The sequence below is a fragment of the Melospiza melodia genome, chromosome 22, assembly GCF_035770615.1.
Source record: "Melospiza melodia melodia isolate bMelMel2 chromosome 22, bMelMel2.pri, whole genome shotgun sequence".
Lineage (NCBI taxonomy): Eukaryota > Metazoa > Chordata > Aves > Passeriformes > Passerellidae > Melospiza > Melospiza melodia.
The window spans coordinates 9874543-9893933 of record NC_086215.1 but is presented as its reverse complement, the minus strand read 5'-3'; the positions used below and the strand labels follow the sequence as shown (position 1 = coordinate 9893933).

The 19391-nt window shown below is 55.2% G+C and overlaps 2 protein-coding genes across 2 annotated transcripts; one reads left to right on the top strand and one right to left on the bottom strand.

The window, feature by feature from the left end:
• The first annotated feature begins 3131 nt into the window (after positions 1–3131).
• SLC2A6 (solute carrier family 2 member 6) lies at positions 3132–8268 on the top strand. Its single transcript, XM_063174505.1, has 10 exons — positions 3132–3409; positions 3909–4071; positions 4391–4597; positions 5392–5491; positions 6012–6223; positions 6360–6512; positions 6793–6901; positions 7131–7304; positions 7543–7688; positions 7771–8268. The coding sequence occupies exons 1-10, from the start codon at positions 3309–3311 to the stop codon at positions 7924–7926; spliced, it is 1521 nt and encodes a 506-aa protein (XP_063030575.1). The 5' UTR covers positions 3132–3308; the 3' UTR covers positions 7927–8268.
• A 137-nt stretch (positions 8269–8405) lies between these two features.
• On the bottom strand, positions 8406–19142 carry CACFD1 (calcium channel flower domain containing 1). Its single transcript, XM_063174423.1, has 5 exons — positions 18787–19142; positions 14268–14340; positions 13514–13639; positions 13300–13407; positions 8406–12847 (listed from the first exon to the last, which is right to left on the bottom strand). Exons 1-5 carry the CDS (start codon positions 18920–18922, stop codon positions 12754–12756), a joined length of 537 nt encoding a protein of 178 aa, XP_063030493.1. The 5' UTR covers positions 18923–19142; the 3' UTR covers positions 8406–12753.
• Positions 19143–19391: the final 249 nt, after the last annotated feature.

Sequence of the window (19391 nt, the reverse complement as noted above, 5' to 3'; positions counted from 1 at the left end):
CAATGGGAAATTCTAACTTTGTTTGGAAATGTCATTTCCAAATGGCACATGAGAAATCACACTCGGACCCGGCCCTGCTGACAGGCAAATATTTATCCCCACAAAATTTCCACATAAACCCATCACTTTTGTCAGTAGGTCTGGACACTGGGAGCAGAGTGGGAAGGCAGGGAAAGGGAAGCCAGGAGGCACAGGGAGCACCAGCCCTGCCCAGCAGGTCTGAACCGCAGCGAGTCCCTCTCAGATCACTGCAAGCTCCTCCAGCCTCATTCCGAGGCAAGATGCAGCTTTTTCCAATGCATTCACAGCAAAGATTTAATGGGATTTCCAAGTTATTTGCACCTTTTTTCCAACACATGCAGCCCATGCCAGCCTCCCTTCCCAAAACCTGCAGCACTCCATCACTCAGCCCCGTGTTGGAGCGGGGAGGATCCTGTCCCACACACATTTCTCAGTCTATCAGGCAGAATTATTCCTCTGCTCTGTGCTTGGATACTCACAAAGCCATTACCATCCCTCTCATGCACATCCATCATCAGGCCTTCAAACTCCAGAAAGCCCCAAAAAAACTTATTTTCCACTCACCATGCAGCCTGCCAGGCTCTGCTCTTCTACTCTGCGTTCCTTCATCCATCGAAAGACGTTTCAGCAAGTTCAGAGTCCGACCAAATAAACAGATGGCAGCCTGAAAGGTGGTGATTTTCTGCTCTGAGGGGGGAGTGGGGTGAGGGATTCAGCCAGGGAAGAGCTGAGCTCTGTCTGCCTGGTTGGAAAGGCTACCCTGGGTTCCAGGTGCTGGTGCCCACGGGGAGCTGGGGGTGCAGGAATTATTTTCCAAGGCTGTGGGGTTTTGGAAAGCTGAGGGAGGAGCAGCTGGAGCTGGGAGTCCCCCATTTGCACCTCCCAGGGGTGTATCCAACACCAGGCCAGACCCCAGCGAGCACCCACCTTCACCCCATGTGTCCCCAGCAGCCACCAGCCACCTCCTGCATGGCTCTGCCAACCCAGCACACGCTGATGTGCAAGGAAATAATTCATCATTTCACCTCTGCACCACCCTGATGGCTCCTCAACAGGAACCACACTCCCCAAAATCACCCACAAAGCAGCACCACGCTGCAAAACCCCAGCTCTGCTCCAGCCTCAGGATGGGGGGATGCAGAGAGAACCATCCTTACCCCAGCCCTGGGGCTGCCCCAACCCAGCACAGACACCAGGCATTCCTCCATCCCGATCCAGCACTCACCAGCTCAGACTCACAGCAAGATTTATGAAAGGATGTGGCCAGATGAGCGATAGAGATGGATAGCCCTGAGGAGTGACTGATTTCTCCCTTACAAGAGGGATAGAAATTAATTTATGAATTGGGTTCGTTGAGTTGCCAAGTGGCTTTGATGCTGGTTATTTTTTTGCATATGTTCGTGATCTATCTCCCAGCTGTTGGGGGGGAGGAAGGTCCTGGGGAGCTGGAGCAATGCATCACTGAGCCGAGGCAGCCAGCAGCTCTCAACAAAACCAGATTGCCCTTTAATCAGCCAGGGGCTGCTCTGCTTTCCCAAAGTGGGCACCTCAGCCCTCCCCTGTCCACCCTGGAGCTGGTATTGGCTGCAGACAGCAGGAGCCACTGCCATGTGAGGATGGCCAAGCACAGCCCACCAGGGGCAGCCCTGCTGCTGAGTCTGCTGTCACCTCACCTACCCCTTGTCTGGCTTGGAGGGACGCACAGCAGGTCAGGGAGATCTGGGGCAAGGTGGTGGATCCTTTATTCCATACCAAAAATGCACTTTTATTTAAAAAGAAAACCACTGAGCAGAGGGAGGATGTGGTGCGAGTTGTTCCACCCCACCCGAGGGATCCCTTCCCTCAGGGGACACTCAGGGACAGAGCAGCCCAGGGGCTGAGCCCTGAGCCAAGAGCAGCACAGACAGCAGCTCCCCTTCCCAGAGTTACAGGTGCTTGGAGGGTTTTCAAGACACAAAGTAATTTCCTGCTTGAAGCAGTTGACAAATCTGCACAGAAACTGGAGAACCCTCTGCGTTTCAGGGATGGATGCTGCAAAATCATGTAGTGGAAGCCAGCCCAAATTCATGGAGCAAAGTGCAAAAAGGGAGGAAACTGCTGGTGCCTGCTGATGGAAGGGCACAGGGACCAGCTCCAGGGCTGTTGTGACCTCCCTGCTCAGACCAACACAGAGCTGAAAATTTTTTGCATGAGCTGTCCTGCCCACCCCTCTGTCCCCCCTGTCCATGACCTTTCTTCCTTTGGGGAAATCAGAGCCCCGAGTGCCTGAGTCAGCTGTAAATCCCCTGCAGGAGCAGACAGCAAAGGCAGCTCTGGGTGGCTGCAGAAGCAGAACCAGCTTGCACAGAACAGACACAGCAGTTCCTGAGGTGTCACTGCAGCCCCCACAAGGGCTTGGGGTGCAGGAACTATCCATGTGTTCCAAAAAGCACCAGGGGCCAAGGGGAATGATGGAAACAAGAGCAGCACTGTAGTAGTTTGGGGAAATAGAGCTTTTGATAATTAAATCCAAGTGGCTTTGTGTTCAGAGCTAGCAAGACACAGACAAAGCCCTTTCCTACAGCGTGAGTTTGGACATGCAGATGTCCCAGCACAGAGAGAGAAAGGCTTGGGGGGAGCAGGGTGAGAGGGCAAATCCACCCATGGGCAGCCTGGGGCTCACCCATTGTGGCAGAGGTGCTGCTCTCTCCCCTTTTCCATCCTCATCACTGCCCTTCATCCCCATCCCCTGCTCCTGTGCCCATCCCTTGTTCACCTCCCTCTGCTTTCCTCTCCTGCCTCTTCCCCACCTCTGTTCCACACTGGAAACCCTTTCCTAGGGTGGCTCTGGGGGCTCCCCCAGATGGAATTTTCCCCTGTAAACAGAGGCAGCACCGGGCTGGTCTGACTGGTACCAGTTCCTCAATGGGAGGGACGTGGCCTTAGCAAGGGGAGATGTTTCTGCTGGTGAACCCAGCTCTGTGAGGACCATCCCTGCAGTGGGAGGGGTTGGTGTCTGTGGGGCTGGGCAGGGTGAAGACTGCAGGACACCTCTGTCACCATCACTGCCACCATCACTGTCACCATTGCTGTCACCCCCTGGCTCTCCTCCTGCTGGTTTTCCGGCCCCCCCAGTTTCCTGCTGTGGGGCAGCTGGGTGTAAGCCCACGAGGCAGAGATTTCTGTGATTAGGCAACGCCAGGCAACCTCTCCCCTTTCGTTTTCAGTGCCTCTTCTTCCTCTTCCCCTGGGCAGCCCCAGCATCCGCCCCAAGAGCAGCAGCAGCAGCAGCAGAGCCCTGCGTGGCCATGGAGAGCAGGGACCGAGAGCCCCTGGTGAGGAAAACGAGCTCCTCGTACCACACCTTCCCCCAGGGCACTGCCAGGAGGCTCGACAAGGAGTACCTGAGGTGAGGAGCAAGGTGGGCAGAGGTTGGGCTGTGCCCCCCATCCCCAGGGCTGTGGGCTGGGGGCAGCTGGGGGAGGAGCTGTTCCAAACTCCTGCAATTGCTGAGCTGCTTTGGGATGGAATCTCGCCTGCCCACGGTGGCTGCAGGAGCCCACTTGGCAGCCTGATGGGTTTGTGTGACTCTTATGGGGGCAAGAGGTCCTGCTGGGGGCACGGGGGCTTTGCAAGAACTTTTTCCTTGCTCTGCTGGGATGAACCAGCTGCAACTGGGTCCGTGGTGCCACCCAGCTCCAGCCTCTGCTTTTCTCGCTTTGCTGAACCCCCTGAAAACTGCCTGGCACAGAGAGAAGCACTAGCACAGAGAAACCCCAACAGCCTGGGGCTGTGCAGAGCCATTCCCCAGGAAAATCCCTCCATGGCTGTCACCAGAGGCTGGAGGGAGCAGGGTTTGAGTTTCTGCTGGCACCCAACACGTCCCTGTCCCTCTGTGCCTCCCCCAGGAGCCTCCACAACAAGCGGCTCTACCTGGCCGTGTTTGCCGCTGTCCTGGGCAACTTCAGCTTCGGCTTCGCCCTGGTTTATCCCTCCCCCGTCATCCCTGCCCTGGAGGCTCATCCCAGCCCTGCGCTGAGGCTGGACCAGCACACAGCGCCCTGGTTCGGGGTGAGGAGCGGGGTTATCCCGGCCAGGGTGCGGGCAGAGCCGGGGGGTGCCCGGGGGGGATGCCAGGCTCACATAGAGCCCTGGTTCGGGGTAAGGAGCTGGGGAGTGGGACGGGGCAAAGCCGGGGGTGCCAGGCTTATAAAGTGCCCTGGTTATAAGGAGCTGGGGAGCAGGATGGGGCAGAGCCGTGGGGTGCCCCGAGGGATGCCAGGCTCGCACAGAAGGGGTCATAAGGAGCTGGGGATCAGGATGGGGCAGTGCCAGGGATGCCGGGGGGGATGCCAGGCTCACCCAGCCCCTCTCTCCGCATGCCCCACAGTCGGTGTTCACGCTGGGAGCGGCGGCGGGCGGGCTCAGCACGATGCTGCTCAACGACTGCCTGGGCCGCAAGCTGAGCATCATGTTCTCGGCTCTGCCCTCGGCGCTGGGGTACGCGCTGTTGGCAGGAGCCCAGGGCCTCTGGATGCTGCTGCTGGGCCGGGTGCTGACGGGCTACGCCGGCGGAGTGACCTCTGCCTCCATCCCGGTAATGTGCCAGGGGAATGCGGGGCAGAAGGGGCTGTAGATGGGTAGGGGAATGCAGGGCAGGAGGGTTGGATGGGCAGGGGGATGCAGGGCAGGAGGTGCTGTGGATGGGCAGGGGGATGCAGGGCAGGAGGGTTGGATGGGCAGGGGGATGCAGGGCAGGAGGGTTGGATGGGCAGGGGGATGCAGGGCAGGAGGTGCTGTGGATGGGCAGGAGGTGCTGTGGGTGGCAGGGGGATGCAGCAGGTGCTGTGGTGCCCTGGATGACCCGGGGATGATGCCGGGGCACCCCGCTGCTTTTCGGAGGCATCATGGCTGTGTCTGGGCGAGCGGGGATGGGGAGGATGCAGCACCAGGGCTGGGGAGGGTGTACCCGCTGTTGGTGCTGGATTTCCTCGCCCGCAGGAAAGACAAGGCAGGTCCTCAGCCCCTGCTCCTCCCAGCAGTTATTTCCTCCCGAACAGCAGGCTCGTGTTTCACACATAGGGGAAGGCAGGGGTTGAGTAACACCAGGGCACCTCTTTCCAGTAATGGAGCCACTGGAGCACTTCTCCCACACCGGGGGGAGGAGGGAAGCGGTGCTGCCGGCCAGGCTGTCCCTTCCTCTGGCCAGAAGCAGCAGAACCCGTCAGGTCCCCACCCCAAGAGGGCAATTCCCCAGCAATGTGGGTTTCCTCTCGTCACAGGGTGTGACTGCGAGGTGACAGAGGGCAGGAGCAGTGGGTGACAAGGGGATGTTGCAGCTCTGTGAAGGGGATGTTGCAGCTCTGTGAAGTGTGTGCTGTCCCTGTGCAGGTTTACATCTCGGAGATCTCCCACCCGGGGGTCAGGGGGATGCTGGGTGCCTGTCCCCAGATCATGGCAGTGCTGGGCTCCCTCGTCCTGTACGCTCTGGGTAAGTATCTCTGTGGTGTCCCAGTGGCCAGGGCAACACTGTGGGGAGGGGGAGCTTAAAATAAACAACCTTCTGAGCAGGTGAGGGCTTGTTCCCCTCAGCAGTGCTGAGAGGGCTGGACAGGTCATTCATGCCCCTTACCCTGGTGTGTGTGCCCTGAGGAATGAATCCATAGCCCACATGGACCTGTGGCCATCACTGTGCCCACAGATCCAGGTCCTGATGAGGTTTTGCCCAGGCTCGAGGGCAGCACACAATGATATCCCTGTGCATCACCTGCCAGCACATGCCCTGGTTGCAGCGGGATCTTGCTGGATACTCTCAGATTTGCTGGAATTTCCCCATTATATACTGCTGGAAATGCTGCTGTAATAGGAGAGAATACATTCAAAATATATTTTTTGTTATTACTGTTTTTCCTGCTGTGTTTATTAAATGAAATCATTGGGGTGCTCAGGTGGAGGCAAGGCCAGGACACCCATTCCTGAGTGGTTTTCCCCTAACTGTGCTGCTCTGGCAGGGCTGGTCCTGGACTGGCGCTGGCTGGCCGTGGCCGGGGAGGTGCCGGTGCTTGCCATGGTCCTGCTGCTCTGCTTCATGCCCAACTCGCCCCGGTTCCTGCTCTCCCAGGGCAAGGAGGAGGAGGCCCTGGGCTCCCTGTGCTGGCTGAGGGGTCAGGACACAGATTATGCCCGGGAGTACGAGCAGATCAAGGACAGCGTGAGGAAGCAGGTGAGGAAGATCAACACAGGGAAATGTAACATGAAAACTGCAAAATCCATCCCCTGGGCAGCTCCTGAGCCACCCTCTGAATGCCAGATGGCTCCCAGAGGTTCTCACTGTGTGTTTCTGCCTTTGTGCCCCCCAGAGCCGTCGGGTTTCCTGTGCTGAGCTCAAGGACCCCTTCCTTTACAAGCCCATCCTGATTTCGGGGCTGATGAGGTTCCTGCAGCAGCTCTCGGGGGTCACCTGCATCCTCGTGTACCTGCAGCCAATATTCAAGAAAACATCTGTCATCCTGGTGAGCCCTGGGCTTCAGCTCCTGCTCGGGCTGCCTGGGCCTTCAGTGAGGGTTGTCCAATGCTCCCACTTCCCTACAGACATAAAACCCTTTTTTAAAGGATCTGCCCTTCAAAAGGCTGAGGGAGGATGGGGAGCAGGACTGGCCCCACTGTGCTCCTCCTCTGAGTTCAGGCTCATCATCTCCAGTCTCCTACTGGGGGAACAGCCTTGGCCAAGCCCTCAGCAGCTGTAGGCATCTGTCCCTTCCCCTAGCTCAGCTTCCCCCTGGTTTTTTGCAGAAAGCAGAGTACGATGCAGCTCTGGTGGGCCTGGTGCGTCTGTCCGCGGTGGTCATCGCTGCTGTGTCCATGGACAAAGCTGGCAGGAAGATTCTCCTGTTTGTGTCAGGTGTGGCTCTCTCCACTTCTCCCACTGTGTTCTCAAGGGAAGCTCCTATTGAAGGATTTTCAGGAGCTCTGCAAGTGTGCAGGAGTGGAAATTTCAGCCCTACAGGGCTCAGGAAGAGAGGCAGCGAGGTCTCTTTCCCTTGGTGGTGCTTCAGCTCCTCAGCAGAGGCATTCCCAGGAGAGGAATCACTCACCCCTCATTCTCACTGTGCTGCTGCCTCTCTCCACAGCTGGTGTCATGTTGGTCTCCAACCTGACCATGGGGCTCTACATCCACTTTGAGCCAGCTTCTCACAACGGCACCGTGGCCAACACCACCCTGGCGAGCTCTGCCAACCTCCCTGCTGAGCCAACAAACTACATCACCCTCATCCCCCTCCTGGCAACCATGTTCTTCATCATGGGTAGGTGCAGAGAGCCACAGGACTGGCCACCAGCCAGGGGAGGGTGTTTCTCATCCAAGGCAGGGTGATGTGGAGCAAGGAGATTGGGGTTGGAGGGGGAAGGAAGGCAGATGTCCCTGGAAGAGCAAAACAGGTGGCATGAGGAATGACATGAATGGGAGGCATAATGATTGCTCAGGGTTCTTCTGCACTCCTCAGTGATCTTCAAGGCCTGACCCCCTCCTCTTCTCCCCTGCAGGTTATGCCATGGGCTGGGGCCCCATCACTTGGCTGCTGATGTCAGAGATCCTCCCTCTCAAAGCCCGTGGGGTCGCCTCAGGCCTCTGTGTGCTCGTGAGCTGGCTGACAGCCTTCACCCTGACCCAGTTCTTCCTCCCAGTCGTGGTGGGTACTGCCTGGGGGTGTCCAGCAGTCCCTCCCAGCCCCTCTCTGTACCAGCTCACAGCTGCTTTCTGCTCCTTTCCAGAACTCCTTCGGCCTCGAGGTGCCCTTCCTGTTCTTCGCTGTCATCAGTGCTGGGAACATCTTATTCACTGGCTGCTGTGTCCCTGAAACCAAAGGCAGGTCTCTGGAGCAGATTGAGGCCTTTTTCAGGACTGGCAGGAGGTCCTTCCTGAGGTAGGAGCTGCCCTTGGCCAGGCTGAGGGCGAAGCAAACTTGTGCTGCTGGAAGTGGAGGCTGGAGGTCCCTGTGGGACAGGAAGGGGCAGCAGTGATCACCTTGCTCTGGCTGTAGAAGCTGCCAGCTGGAACTTTACCTTCTCCTCCTGTCAACCCTTGGGATGGGAGCAGGTCACCAGCAGGGCCAGGCTGGAGTTGAAGGTGTCCTGGAAGAATAACAGTGTGGGCAGGAGACTGTGGTTGCCCTTTGCTCAGCAGCCTGAGGGTCTGAGGGCTTGGCTGGAGCTGAGTTTACAGCAAAAGCTCATTGTGTAGCTGCAAGAATAAAACAGTTTTGCCTCCAACTGCATTGCCTTGATTTGCAGAGAAGGGAGGGATGGGAGAGGCAGAGCAGGACTGAGGCAAGGGGAACCACAGCAGCCTGCAGCTCCCCAGAGCAGAGTCAGGCACTCAAGGACTGTGAAAGAGGCAGAGCCAGATCTTTTGTATAAAAAGCTGCCACATTTTATTGCTCTAAAAACACACATTACACTAGAAGCCTAATGAACAAGACCAAATACAGTTCACAAAGAAAACCCAGGACAAAAGAGTGGGAACAGACAAACATCCAGCTGTAGTGCAAGTGATTCCCTGTGGGAAAGACACAGTGAGTACTGACAACACTTTGTGCTGGGGTGGGTCCTTCCCACCACACAAAGAGGGAGGTGGACGTGCCTCCACCTCCATCACTTTGAGATTTCAACTGCATAGTTAGTAGCAAATCAGTCTTACCCCTTTCCTGTGTGTCCTGCAAGATTAAGAACCTTTTATAATTATTTTCAGAGCTAACCCGAGGTAAAACACAGCTGCAGGAGGTGGTTATGGCTGTGAGGAACAAATGGCCTTGCTCAGTCCAGCCTGGCTCCTCCCAAAAGGGCAGAGGCACAAGGCTGAGCTGGGTCAGGATGTGCCCAAGCACTTGTCCAAGCTCCTGAGATGCACTTGGCACCCTGAGGGCTATTCCTGGGACATTCAGCCTGCTGTCCTGAGGAAGCAGGGGGTAAAACAGCATGTCTGAGTCAGCCCTCCAGATGTGCCAGCTGCCATTCTGATCTCCTGCAGCAGGAGATGAGAAATCACCTAGGAGAAGATGTGCTTTATCACAGCATTAATTTAAAACAGCCTAGGACAGAGGGAGAGTAGTGGGCCAAAATTAAAAACACAGAAAACATTCAGTATTAAACCTACCCTTTGCTGCTGAGACCCTTTTCCAGAAAGATGTTCAGCCCTGGCTGGAACACAACTTTTTCTAAGCATGGCCTGACTACAAGAGGTCTCAAGAGCCTCTGGTTTCCACTGACTTTCTGAAGATCAGGATTTCTGGCAGCCCTGTGCTCGAGCATTCTCTTTCTCACATGGCTAGGGACCAGCTCTTGATACCTTCACTTCAGTGAAACCCTTCCCTGAAGACAGTGGATGTTTTTTTCCTGAGGAAAAAAATGACAGAGATGAATTGAGCTTCCCAGGGCTCAGCCTAAGGAGGAAATGCCCCACTAGGAAACGAGGTTGGACTCCAGCTCCTGAGAGCATTTTCTGAGTGACCTCCTTCCTCCAGCACAGCGAGTCCCAGGGCTTTTGCTACAACATTTGGAGTGTGAGAAATCACAGTGGCTCTTTGCAGAGGTAGAATGGTGTTTTTATTCACTGCACACACAGAGAATCGATGGGTGTTACAGAGCAGCGAGCTCTGCCCTGCTCTTCACGCCCCATGGGCAGCCCCAGGGGACACAGAGCTGCCACACATGAGTGGCAGAGGCATGGAACAGTGGCACAGTGTACAAACCTGCCCTGGTGACTGGTGTGTGACAGGCCACTGCTCCCCAGGGGTCCTTCCAGCTCAGTCCTCAGTGTGTCACCCCCTGACCCTCACGTCATCTCCTTTCCAAGCCTGGAGAGCAGACCCTGCCCCACAGAGCCCCTCTGGATCAGCCATCCCACCTGCAAGCCCTCAGCAGGGGTTGGATTGAGCCTGTGAAACTTCCAGAGCAGGGTTTAAACCTCATTTGTCCTCACACAGCTCCAAGTACCCCGAGGGTGCCTCTAAACACAACTAACAAGCACCATGCACTGGCATTAACTACTGGGATGCTACTCTACTCTAAAGCTCTTCCTATCTCCACCAAACAGGCCCACATGGAGGTGAGACCATCCACTGATGTCACTACAGCTCTTACAAACCAGGGTGCTGTCACCAAGCCTGTCTGGCAGCGTCTGGCTTGGTTCCTGCTGCAGCAGACAGCCAAAATTCCCAAGGGCTCCCACTCCAGACAGGCCCCTGTAGGAGTCACCACCCTTGGAGCACGGATCTGAGACACCTCCATGGTGGCAGCACTTCAAGCACTGTGGCCAAAGGCTCCAGCTCAGGTCTGCCAGGGGAGTCCCTGAGACCATTTTCAGCTGAGCTTTGCCACCCGCTCATGGTGGCAGATTGATGCACATTTCTCCCTTGCCTCAGCCCCAGGGTCACACCCTGCTGCCACCAAACACTGTGACAGCACTGCTGGGTCTCCTGCCTCGGTGCCCAGGAGCAGAGTGGGCCCTGCAGGTGCCCTGGAGCAGCACCCACCTCCCCCAGCCACAGGGACCATGCAGGAGGAGAGGCAGATGAGGGTCCCACCAGCTCTGTGCTCCCTCAGAGCACCCTGGAAATCTCAGCCCTTGAGCTCTGCTTTGCCTTTGGCCTCCTGACACTAAAGCTACTGCAGAACTACTCACAGAGCAAAGCTGCCACTACCAGAGACACTGACATGCATCAGTCTGCAACATTCCTCTACTAAACTACAGAACTCCCCACACCCCCCTGAAATCAAAGCCTGTGCCCATTCCTGAGGCAGGGCTCTGCCCTTGCAGCACCGGAGGGTTTTCCCTCTGGAGTATTCCTCCTGCATGGCCCCTGCATTGCATCCAGCACCAGGGATCAGCCAAGGGCTGGGGGCTCCAAACCAGCACAGCTTTGAGGGAAAAAAAACCTTCCTTTATGGAAAAAACCCAGGCTGGTGGTTCCTGCTGTGCACCCCAGACAAGGGGTGTTGGAGCAATCCCAGTTCAAAGGTGGGGGAAAGGGGCTTTGCACAAAAAGGGTGCCCACATCCAGGAAATCCTGGAATCCTCACAGCTCCTGAGCTCCAGGGAAGAAGCAGCAGCTCACAGGAGCCAGCAGCTTGAGGAAGGGCAGGGTTGAGGAGAGTTTTCAGCACGGACAGACCCCTCTGACAGACAGACAGACAGCACTGAGCCTCCAGCAGCATTTCTCAGAGCACAGCACAAGCCCTCTGTACCCAAGGATTCAAACTGGGACACACAGTGCTGGTGGCTGTCCCAGTCCAGCAGTTACAGCCCAGTCTTCCTCCCTTCTCTCTCCCAGAAGAAGGGGAAAACACAGTTTGTCAAGTTTGTGGCCCAGAAAAAGACAAATGGGTCAAAGGACAACACACTTTTTTTGAAGAATCTGAGAAACGCTCTGAAGGCTGAAATTGGATTTTGCAGCAGCCAGGGCTGTCCCTGGGTTCAGAGACTCCTGGCGAAATGAGGCAGCCTGTGAAGGACAGGAAACAGAGCACTCCTTTCTCCTATATCCAGAGAAAATGAGTCCCATTAAAGAACTTAAATAACTAGAAATAAATTATTCCCCTTTTTCCTAATGAAAACAAAAAGCAACCATATAAAAATCCAATAAATTAAAATCCCCAGGACAAACTGGGATGAGAAGAGGGGGATCTGGACTTAGTGAGCAGTTTTGTACTGCATGGTACAAAGCAAACAGAAAATGCAGTGTGAAAACCACAGAAAGAGCCTGGAATAGCAAATTAAAACATCCCAGCTGTCCACACTGAAATGGTGCAGCCTCCTCTCTGTTTGCACAGGGAAGTTGTGCCACCTTCCCATACAAAACCAGCTCAGGATTGATGCAAAAACCACAATCCCAAAGACAAAGGCTGTACCAGAGCAGAGTAGGTCCCTTCACAGAGGGATGCAGAGTCCCAGGCTCACAAGGCAGGAATGCTCCTGCTCATCAGTGACCCTCACACCAGCAAAAAATCCCACTTGGCTCAAGAAACAACATCCTTTTCAGCTGAGGTACAGTAAATATTGTTTCCCTTCTGCCCCAATAAAAGAGTGAAGCTTACGAAAAGTGCCCTTATTAAGACAAAGTAATTAATTCTTACAATTTAAGTAAATGGCAGTCACTGCCTGTAGCTGTGTCCAGAGCAAGCAGGGACTGTGCTTTGGAGGCCCCAGGATCTGCCCAGCAGCTCTGGCAGCTCCCTTGAAGAGATGGATTTTATCTTTAGATGGGTTTTTCTGGAAATCCTTTCCTGTGCTTGGTCCCATAATTAAAACAGTGGAAGAAGACCAAGGTTAAGCACCAGGGGGTTTTAGGTGTTGTACCTGGGAAGGGCCATCCCAGGGAGTGTTGCTAAGACGTGGAACCTGCACTGGCAGGTCCTCTGTCCCTCCTCACCCATCCACAGGGCAGTCCAGAAAAAAAATAAAAGGTTGTGAAAGCAGCACTCAGAGAGCCAGCACCTCTGCAGCAAAAAGAAAAGAAAATATTAAAAAAATAGGGGCACTGTTTGGGTTGAGAGCTGAGGAGAGAAGGACAGACGTGCTGAGGTCTGGCTGCTGGTGTGAGGAGAGGACACAGCCTGCCCCAGCCCCTGAGATTCCCACTTGCCGCAGTGTCCAGGGACATCGTGGTGTAGCAGGGAGTGGAGAGGACAGAGGGAAGGGCAGAGCAGACTTCCACATCTTCACCATGTCCAGGAGATGCCACCCAGAGCTCGTGTCCTTCAGAGAGCCTGTCCCTCCAGGCTTCCCGTCAGCTTCTCTTCATCCATCTGCTTCTGCTGCTGGTGGATGCGGGCGTAGGAGATGGCATCTCCCCTGTGGGGACAAGGGACAGCGTGGGCATGGCAGGGACTGTCCCAGCTGGGGCTGCCTCTCTGTGCCAAGGGATTCCAGGGGTCAAACCACACTTGCTGGCCCTCCCCAACCCCCAAAGCTGGGCCCATCCACCCAACAGCTGCAGATAGAAGAGTGGGACCCCCAGAACCCCCAAAACTCAGAGCTTCAGCAGCCCCCAGAACCTCCCCACACAGGGCACAAGGGTGGGACCCCCAGAACCCCCAAAACTCAGAGCTTCAGCAGCCCCCAGGACCTCCCCTCACAGGGCCCTGTGGTGAGGGAGGTTTTCTCTGCGATGAGGGAGAACGTGGAATGATCCACGCTCACACCTCAGCACGGTTTGTGCACGAGCTGAGGGAGGCAGATGGGGCAGCTCTGGAGCTCCATCTCCCCCTTTCCCTGCCCTCCCCGAGCACCTGAACCTCTCTTACTTCTTTCCCAGGGCCGACATTCCGTAGAGCACGCCGGTGGCGAAGGCGATGGCATTGCCCAGGAGCGTGGTCAGCGTCAGGCTGAGTATGACGGGGAACACGGCCATGCTGCAAGACAGGGGCAGCCCTCAGAGCAGGGCCCTGCTCCCCAGGGGTTGCAGGGGTGTTTTTATCCTGGGGTGTGCCCACCATGAGCCCTCAGGAGCATCCTCACCCGCAGTAGAAAGCTGCTTTCTGCCAGGCCCGCAGCCGGTCGGCCCTGGCGGCCACGGCGTTGGCGAACTCGATGAACTGGCAGCAGAAAGGGGCCTCACACAGGAACAACACGAAGGCGTTGAACCTCCAGAGAGAGCAAACCAGAGTTAATCCTGCCATTAGGCACCAATTTGGGGGTCAGCAATGCCCCCCCAGACCCACAGAGAGCAGATATTCCATGCTCTGCGCAGGTGGAGTGAATGGTGAGGCCGGGCCCCGCTCTGCTCCCCCCCTCAGTTCTTGATGATTTCCACATTTCCAAGCCCTGTTGCCCCAGATTTATTTTGGAGTCTCGGTATTTGCTCTCCAGAGAGAGCAAACCAGAGTTAATCCTGCTTTTAGGCACCAGAGTGGGGGTCAGCAATGCCCTCCATGCCCACAGAGAGCAGATATTCCATGCTCCGTGCAGGTGGAGGGAATGGTGAAGCTGAGCCCCGCTCTGCTCCCCGCTCAGTTCTTGATAATTTCCAAATTTCCAAGCTCTGCTACCTCAAATTTATATTGGACAAGGGTATCTAGGTATTTGCCTAAAAATGCATTATGAAATAATATAAACAAAATAAACCTAACATCTCAACCTGCCTGGCAATTCCCAGAGCCTGATGGATGTTTCACTCCCATCCACTGCCCAAGCAGGGCAGCTTTGCCCCCTCAGTGGGATCTGGTTAACAACGCCTCCCTCCCAGCAGGAAAATGAAAATAAAACTGCTCACATCATCCACACGCCGGCTGCAATGTTCAGGGGGTTGATGGTGACACAGTTCCAGAGACCAGAAATGGCACAGGCTGGAAAGAAAGAGGTTTTCAGTGAGCACCATGACCAACCCTGGTCCTTGGCCCTTGGTCAGCACCTATGGGCACTGCAGGGCAGCACAGGATGGTGGGTGGAAAGGTCTGGTGGCCCAAAAGGAGACTGGAATGCAGGGAAGAGCCCTCCCCTGGTATCTTTTTGCTCTGAGTGCTGTCCCAACAATTATTTCCCTTGTGTAGAACAATATTTGCTTCCACGTGGAGTTCAGGATGTGCACCTGGATTTTATGTGTCAAGGTGGACAAGAAGTGCCAGCAGGTTCCACCTCTGAGCAGCACAGGGCAAGTTCAGCAGAAACATGGCTTGCACAGAGGAAAATAATAAATACAGCAGAGGTGAACACAGCTCTGCCACTCACTGCTGGTTCTGTGCAGCTTCACCAGAGGTGGGCAGAAAAAAGCCAAGTTGGGGTCTCTGGTAATACAAAAGGAAGTGAATAAAGCCCAAAATCACCCCAGTGCTCCTGGCTCTGTAACTCAGGGAGAGGAACCAGGCAGCAATGACTGAGCTGAGCTGCACCCACCTCCCTGCTGCCTCATTAAACTTGCAGAGTGTTCCTGGCACCTGATATGGGCCCTTCCCTCTGCCAGGGCCAGAGCTGGCACCAGGAACTCGAGCTCAGCTGGGAGAGCAGGAGACACACCTCAGCAAACATCATCACACTGTAAAACTCCACCTAAAATGGATTCTATAGCCTTTAAAGGCTGTCTTGGGGATGATGGAGAGCAGCAGAGCCTCTCTCTGAGGATGAGACCAGCCCTGGATTGAGGATTTTGGGTGTCTGCTGAGAGGATCCCTGAGCAGAGCTGCTGTGAGCAGCCTTGACCTTCAAAAGCCTGGCACATGCTTGCAAGGTTTCTTTTAAGCAGTTGATGCTGAATCCTCAAAGTTCCTTTAAAAATAGTTATCCTTGTTTACCAAGCTGGGAAGCAGAATTGCAGGCAGTGACAGGACACATTGAAGGTCATCCCATGAGCAAATGACCTCCTGGTCTTAGGAAATACCAAAAAACATTATTTTTTAACACTTCCTAGAACTAAGCCCACAGGACCCAAAATCTTTAGGAGAGTCCTGCAAGAACAAGATCAGCTAGCAGAGGGGATATTCCAGAGGTTGTGCTAATGTCTGTGCTCCAAGGACACTTCTCACCCTCCCATGCCACAGGTTTCACTGTCACTGTCCCCAGGGGAAACTGAGGCACAGGAGTGAGGTGATCTGTTCATGGTCACAGGTGCAAACAGCTGGAGAGGAGCAATGGCAAAGAAGGATTCCAGCAGAGCACAGAGGTTCAGGCAGTTCCCAGCAGGTCTCCACCACACAACAAACCAAGAGAAGCAGAATGTTCTTTTCCAAGCAAGTCTCCAGGGGTTGTTTTGCCAGGTTTCTGGTTTGGTTTTGTCCCCAAACACTCCAAAACAACCCTGCAGCACCGTGTCCCTGCAGCACTCCTGGCTCAGCAACCAGCCTGGCTGGCAGAGGACTAATGACCCAGGAAGCAGAGCTGAGCAAGCCCCACGTCAGCAGGAGCAGCAGGAAAGGAGTCAAAGGTTTGGGATCACAGGAGCACTGCCCCCAGAGCTGCTGCCAACAGCCACAGGACAACTCGGTGACCTTGGGTCTCCTTTGCTTGTCCCACACAGCCTGGTACATCCTTGTCCCACCAGGGCAGGAGCTGATTTCAACCCTGCCAAGCCAAAAATTTGTTTTTAAAATGTTTTCTTTTCAAACAGAGGCCTCACAACAGGGTTAAAACACAGATAATGCTCCGTGGCACGTAAGCTATGGGAGACAGACAGTTCTGCCATTTGTTTAACTGCTGTCCCATCTCGAATCCCTGAGGAAGCACAAATAACTGGGAGTTAAATGAGGGGGGAAGGACACCCTTCCCTACAAAGGCTCTATTCATTTCCAGCAGCTGGTCACTGTCCTCAACACAAGCCTATTTTTGCTCCTAGAGTGTTTTACAAAAGCCACAGACTCTCCTCGTCCCATTACAAACAGGAACACAAGGAGAGAAGGGACTTGGCCAAGGTCACCAAGCCAGCATGTGCAGGAGCCAGAAAGGGATCCTGAACCTTGTCTGTCTGGTTCTTGCTCCAGCCCTTGGATTTTTCTGGCTGCAGCAAGCTGTGGCTGCAGGTGTTTGCATGTGGCAGATGTTGTCTGCTGGTCTCACCTCCGCTAACGAAGTTTCTCTTCCTTTCTGAGGGAATTTTTCCTTCTGTAAGAAATAATCCAGCCCTGTAGCAGCATTACAATCCAGTTGCTCACAAAACTTATAAACTAGTTCTGTTCTTTCACAGTGAGCTCTGAGAACAACAGCAAACTCCAGCCTTGCTGGTTTACTCATCATCTCTTCTCCAAACCATCCATCTTCAAGAAGGTGGTGCTAAACAAGCAGAATTTTGAAGAGGAGTGTTGGTAGCAAAGGGCACTGCTTGTTTTTTCCACAATCACCCCTTTCCCTGTTCATAAGGAGAGTTTGTGCCTCATTCTCTGCCTGATAAAGAGACAGGGCTCCAGAGCCAGCTGTCACTCCCCAAATCTTTGGCAAACCCTGTTAAGAACCTGGCTCTTCTTCCAAAAGCTTCTCCCAGACTCACCCAAAGACATAAAACTCTCATCTTTCCTGTAAAAACAAGCCACGAGGTCGCAGAGCTGTGAACAAAAGGTTGGGAAAATAATCCAAGTATAATTCAGCTGCTTTGAAACACAAAGACAGAGAAGGAAAAAGAAGAAATTTGCACTTTCAAGCCACTCACGAGCTGCTGTAGCACGAGGCTGGCAGTGCCACCAGCGTGACCCACCAGCTCTTCACCCTCCATCCACATCACCCCGAGCTCTGCATGGGATAAAACTGCAGGAACAGTGCTGAGGCTCCTGCTACAGCCACAGCCCGTGGGAAAGAAGCTGCTCCTCTGAACCCCCACCTGGGACCTGCTCCACAGACACTTCCCAGCTGGTTCTCCTGGCTGCTGGCCGGGCCAGGAGTGCGGGGGCCTCCGGCAGGGCACGGGGTGTGCAGAGCAGTCCCACCAAATCCTGTCACACCTCCAGCATTTCAGCACCTAGCACATGGAACGGGGAGAGCAGCACATGTTTTACCAGCCTGGCCAAAAAGGGCTTAGAGGAGACTGCCCAGTGATACCACAGGGTGCAAATGTCAGCCCCAAAAACATGGTGGGGTTGTGCAGCCCAGCCCCAAGGCAAAAGGCAGGCAGGGGGAGAAGGTGATCAGACACAAAGCTCCAGCTGATGGGATAAATCAGGGCTGATTGCACTGGCTGAGAAACCTTCTTGTTTAACTTGAAGTCGTGGACCTGAAGCAGGAGAAATTCTCCATCCTGTGCTCTGCAGGAGATCAGACTAAGCGGTCATAACAGTCCCTCCTGCTTTTAAGAGCTATTAATCTCTCCACAGAATGTAGCAAAACAGCACTCCAGGACAGGCTGATTTCTGGCAAACTTGCTGAGACTCTTTCCCTGGGAAAATTTTTTTCAGCAGCAGGTAATTCTGAGCTCAGCCAACTCACTCTGCGTCTGCAGCTCCGTTCTCTGTGTCCTACCAAAGCCCTTAAAAGCAAACAGCCAAACCCAAACCATTCTTCACCTTCAGCAAAACTCAGGGTAGTTGGGCAGGCCTTCTGCAATCAGCAACAGGAGCAATGGGAAACATGCTCTGACAGTCAGGATGGAGGGAAAAAAAAAACAAGTTGTAGGAACATATAAACACCCAAAATCAAACAGGATAAACCAAACCCTGTGGCCATTCTTCCAGCCCTGACCTGACCCCATGAGCCTGGTGCTCATTGTAAAACCATCTAAATTGCCTGCCAGGCACCAGGGCTCAGCTGCTGCTCCCATCACTGCCAGGGAGTGCCACATCCAAAAAGAACCTCAGGGATTTGCAGATTGCCCTGTGACGTCCTGCTGTGGGTGCCAAAGTTCAGCAGGGTCAGTGAGCACAGAGCACATCCCTGGTGGGCTCAGTGGGCACAGGGCACATCCCTGGTGGGCTCAGTGAGTACAGGGCACATCCCTGGTGGGCTCAGTGGGCACAGGGCACATCCCTGGTGGGCTCAGTGGGCACAGGGCACATCCCTCATGGGCTCAGTGGGCACAGAGCCCATCCCTGGTGGGCTCAGTGGGCACCCAGCACATCCCTGGTGGGCTCAGTGGGCACAGGGCACATCCCTCATGGGCAGCTGAGCCCACCCTGCTGCAGGCACAGCCACCACTCTCCCTTCTGCTCCAAACACAGCAAACCAGCACCCAGAGCTGGCACAACCCCTCACCCCAATACCCCTTCATGGCACAGCCAACATGACCCCCAAAATGGGGGCAGGACCCCAAAACGGGGTCAGGACCCCAACAGGAGCTCTGTCATGCAGGAGGGGGCACACAGAGGGGAGGGGATACTCACACATGCCCCCGATGACCCCGGCAATCCTGCAGAGCCACCTGTACCACCAGGTCATGCCCTCATCGGCCGCTGCTGCCTCGGGGGCTTCTGCTGCTGCTGCTGCTGCTGCTGGGAGCTGCTCATCCTGCGAGCTCATCTCCCCCCGCTGCCGGGGGCTCCTGCTGCCCACCTGAGCCCCCAGGTGTCACCCCCTGGTGCAGCCAGCCCCGGGGACAGCCCCTACAGGCAGGCCTGGGCCTGTGCCCGTGTCCCCATGCAGGGCTGGCCCCCCAGGGCTGACAATGGAGGCTGGCTGGCTGCAGAGCGGTGATGCCAGCGGGCCTGGAGCTGCTCCACGGCCGGCTCGAGCTGCATTGTGGGTCCCCCCCGGCAGCAGGCAGGGCTTTGCCTTTGATGTCACTGCATTAAAAGGCTGTGGGCAGAGCTCTGCTGCTCATATTCATCAGCACAGGCACGGCCAGCACCTCACTCCAGCTCTGGGTGCCCCCGGGAAAAACTGGGTGTTGTTATCCAGGCAAGCCAGTGTTTGCTGCTCCAGAAAGGGAAACAGGAATGCTCTGTTTTCCAGAAAGGGAAACGGGAATCCTTCCCACTGACGGGAACTG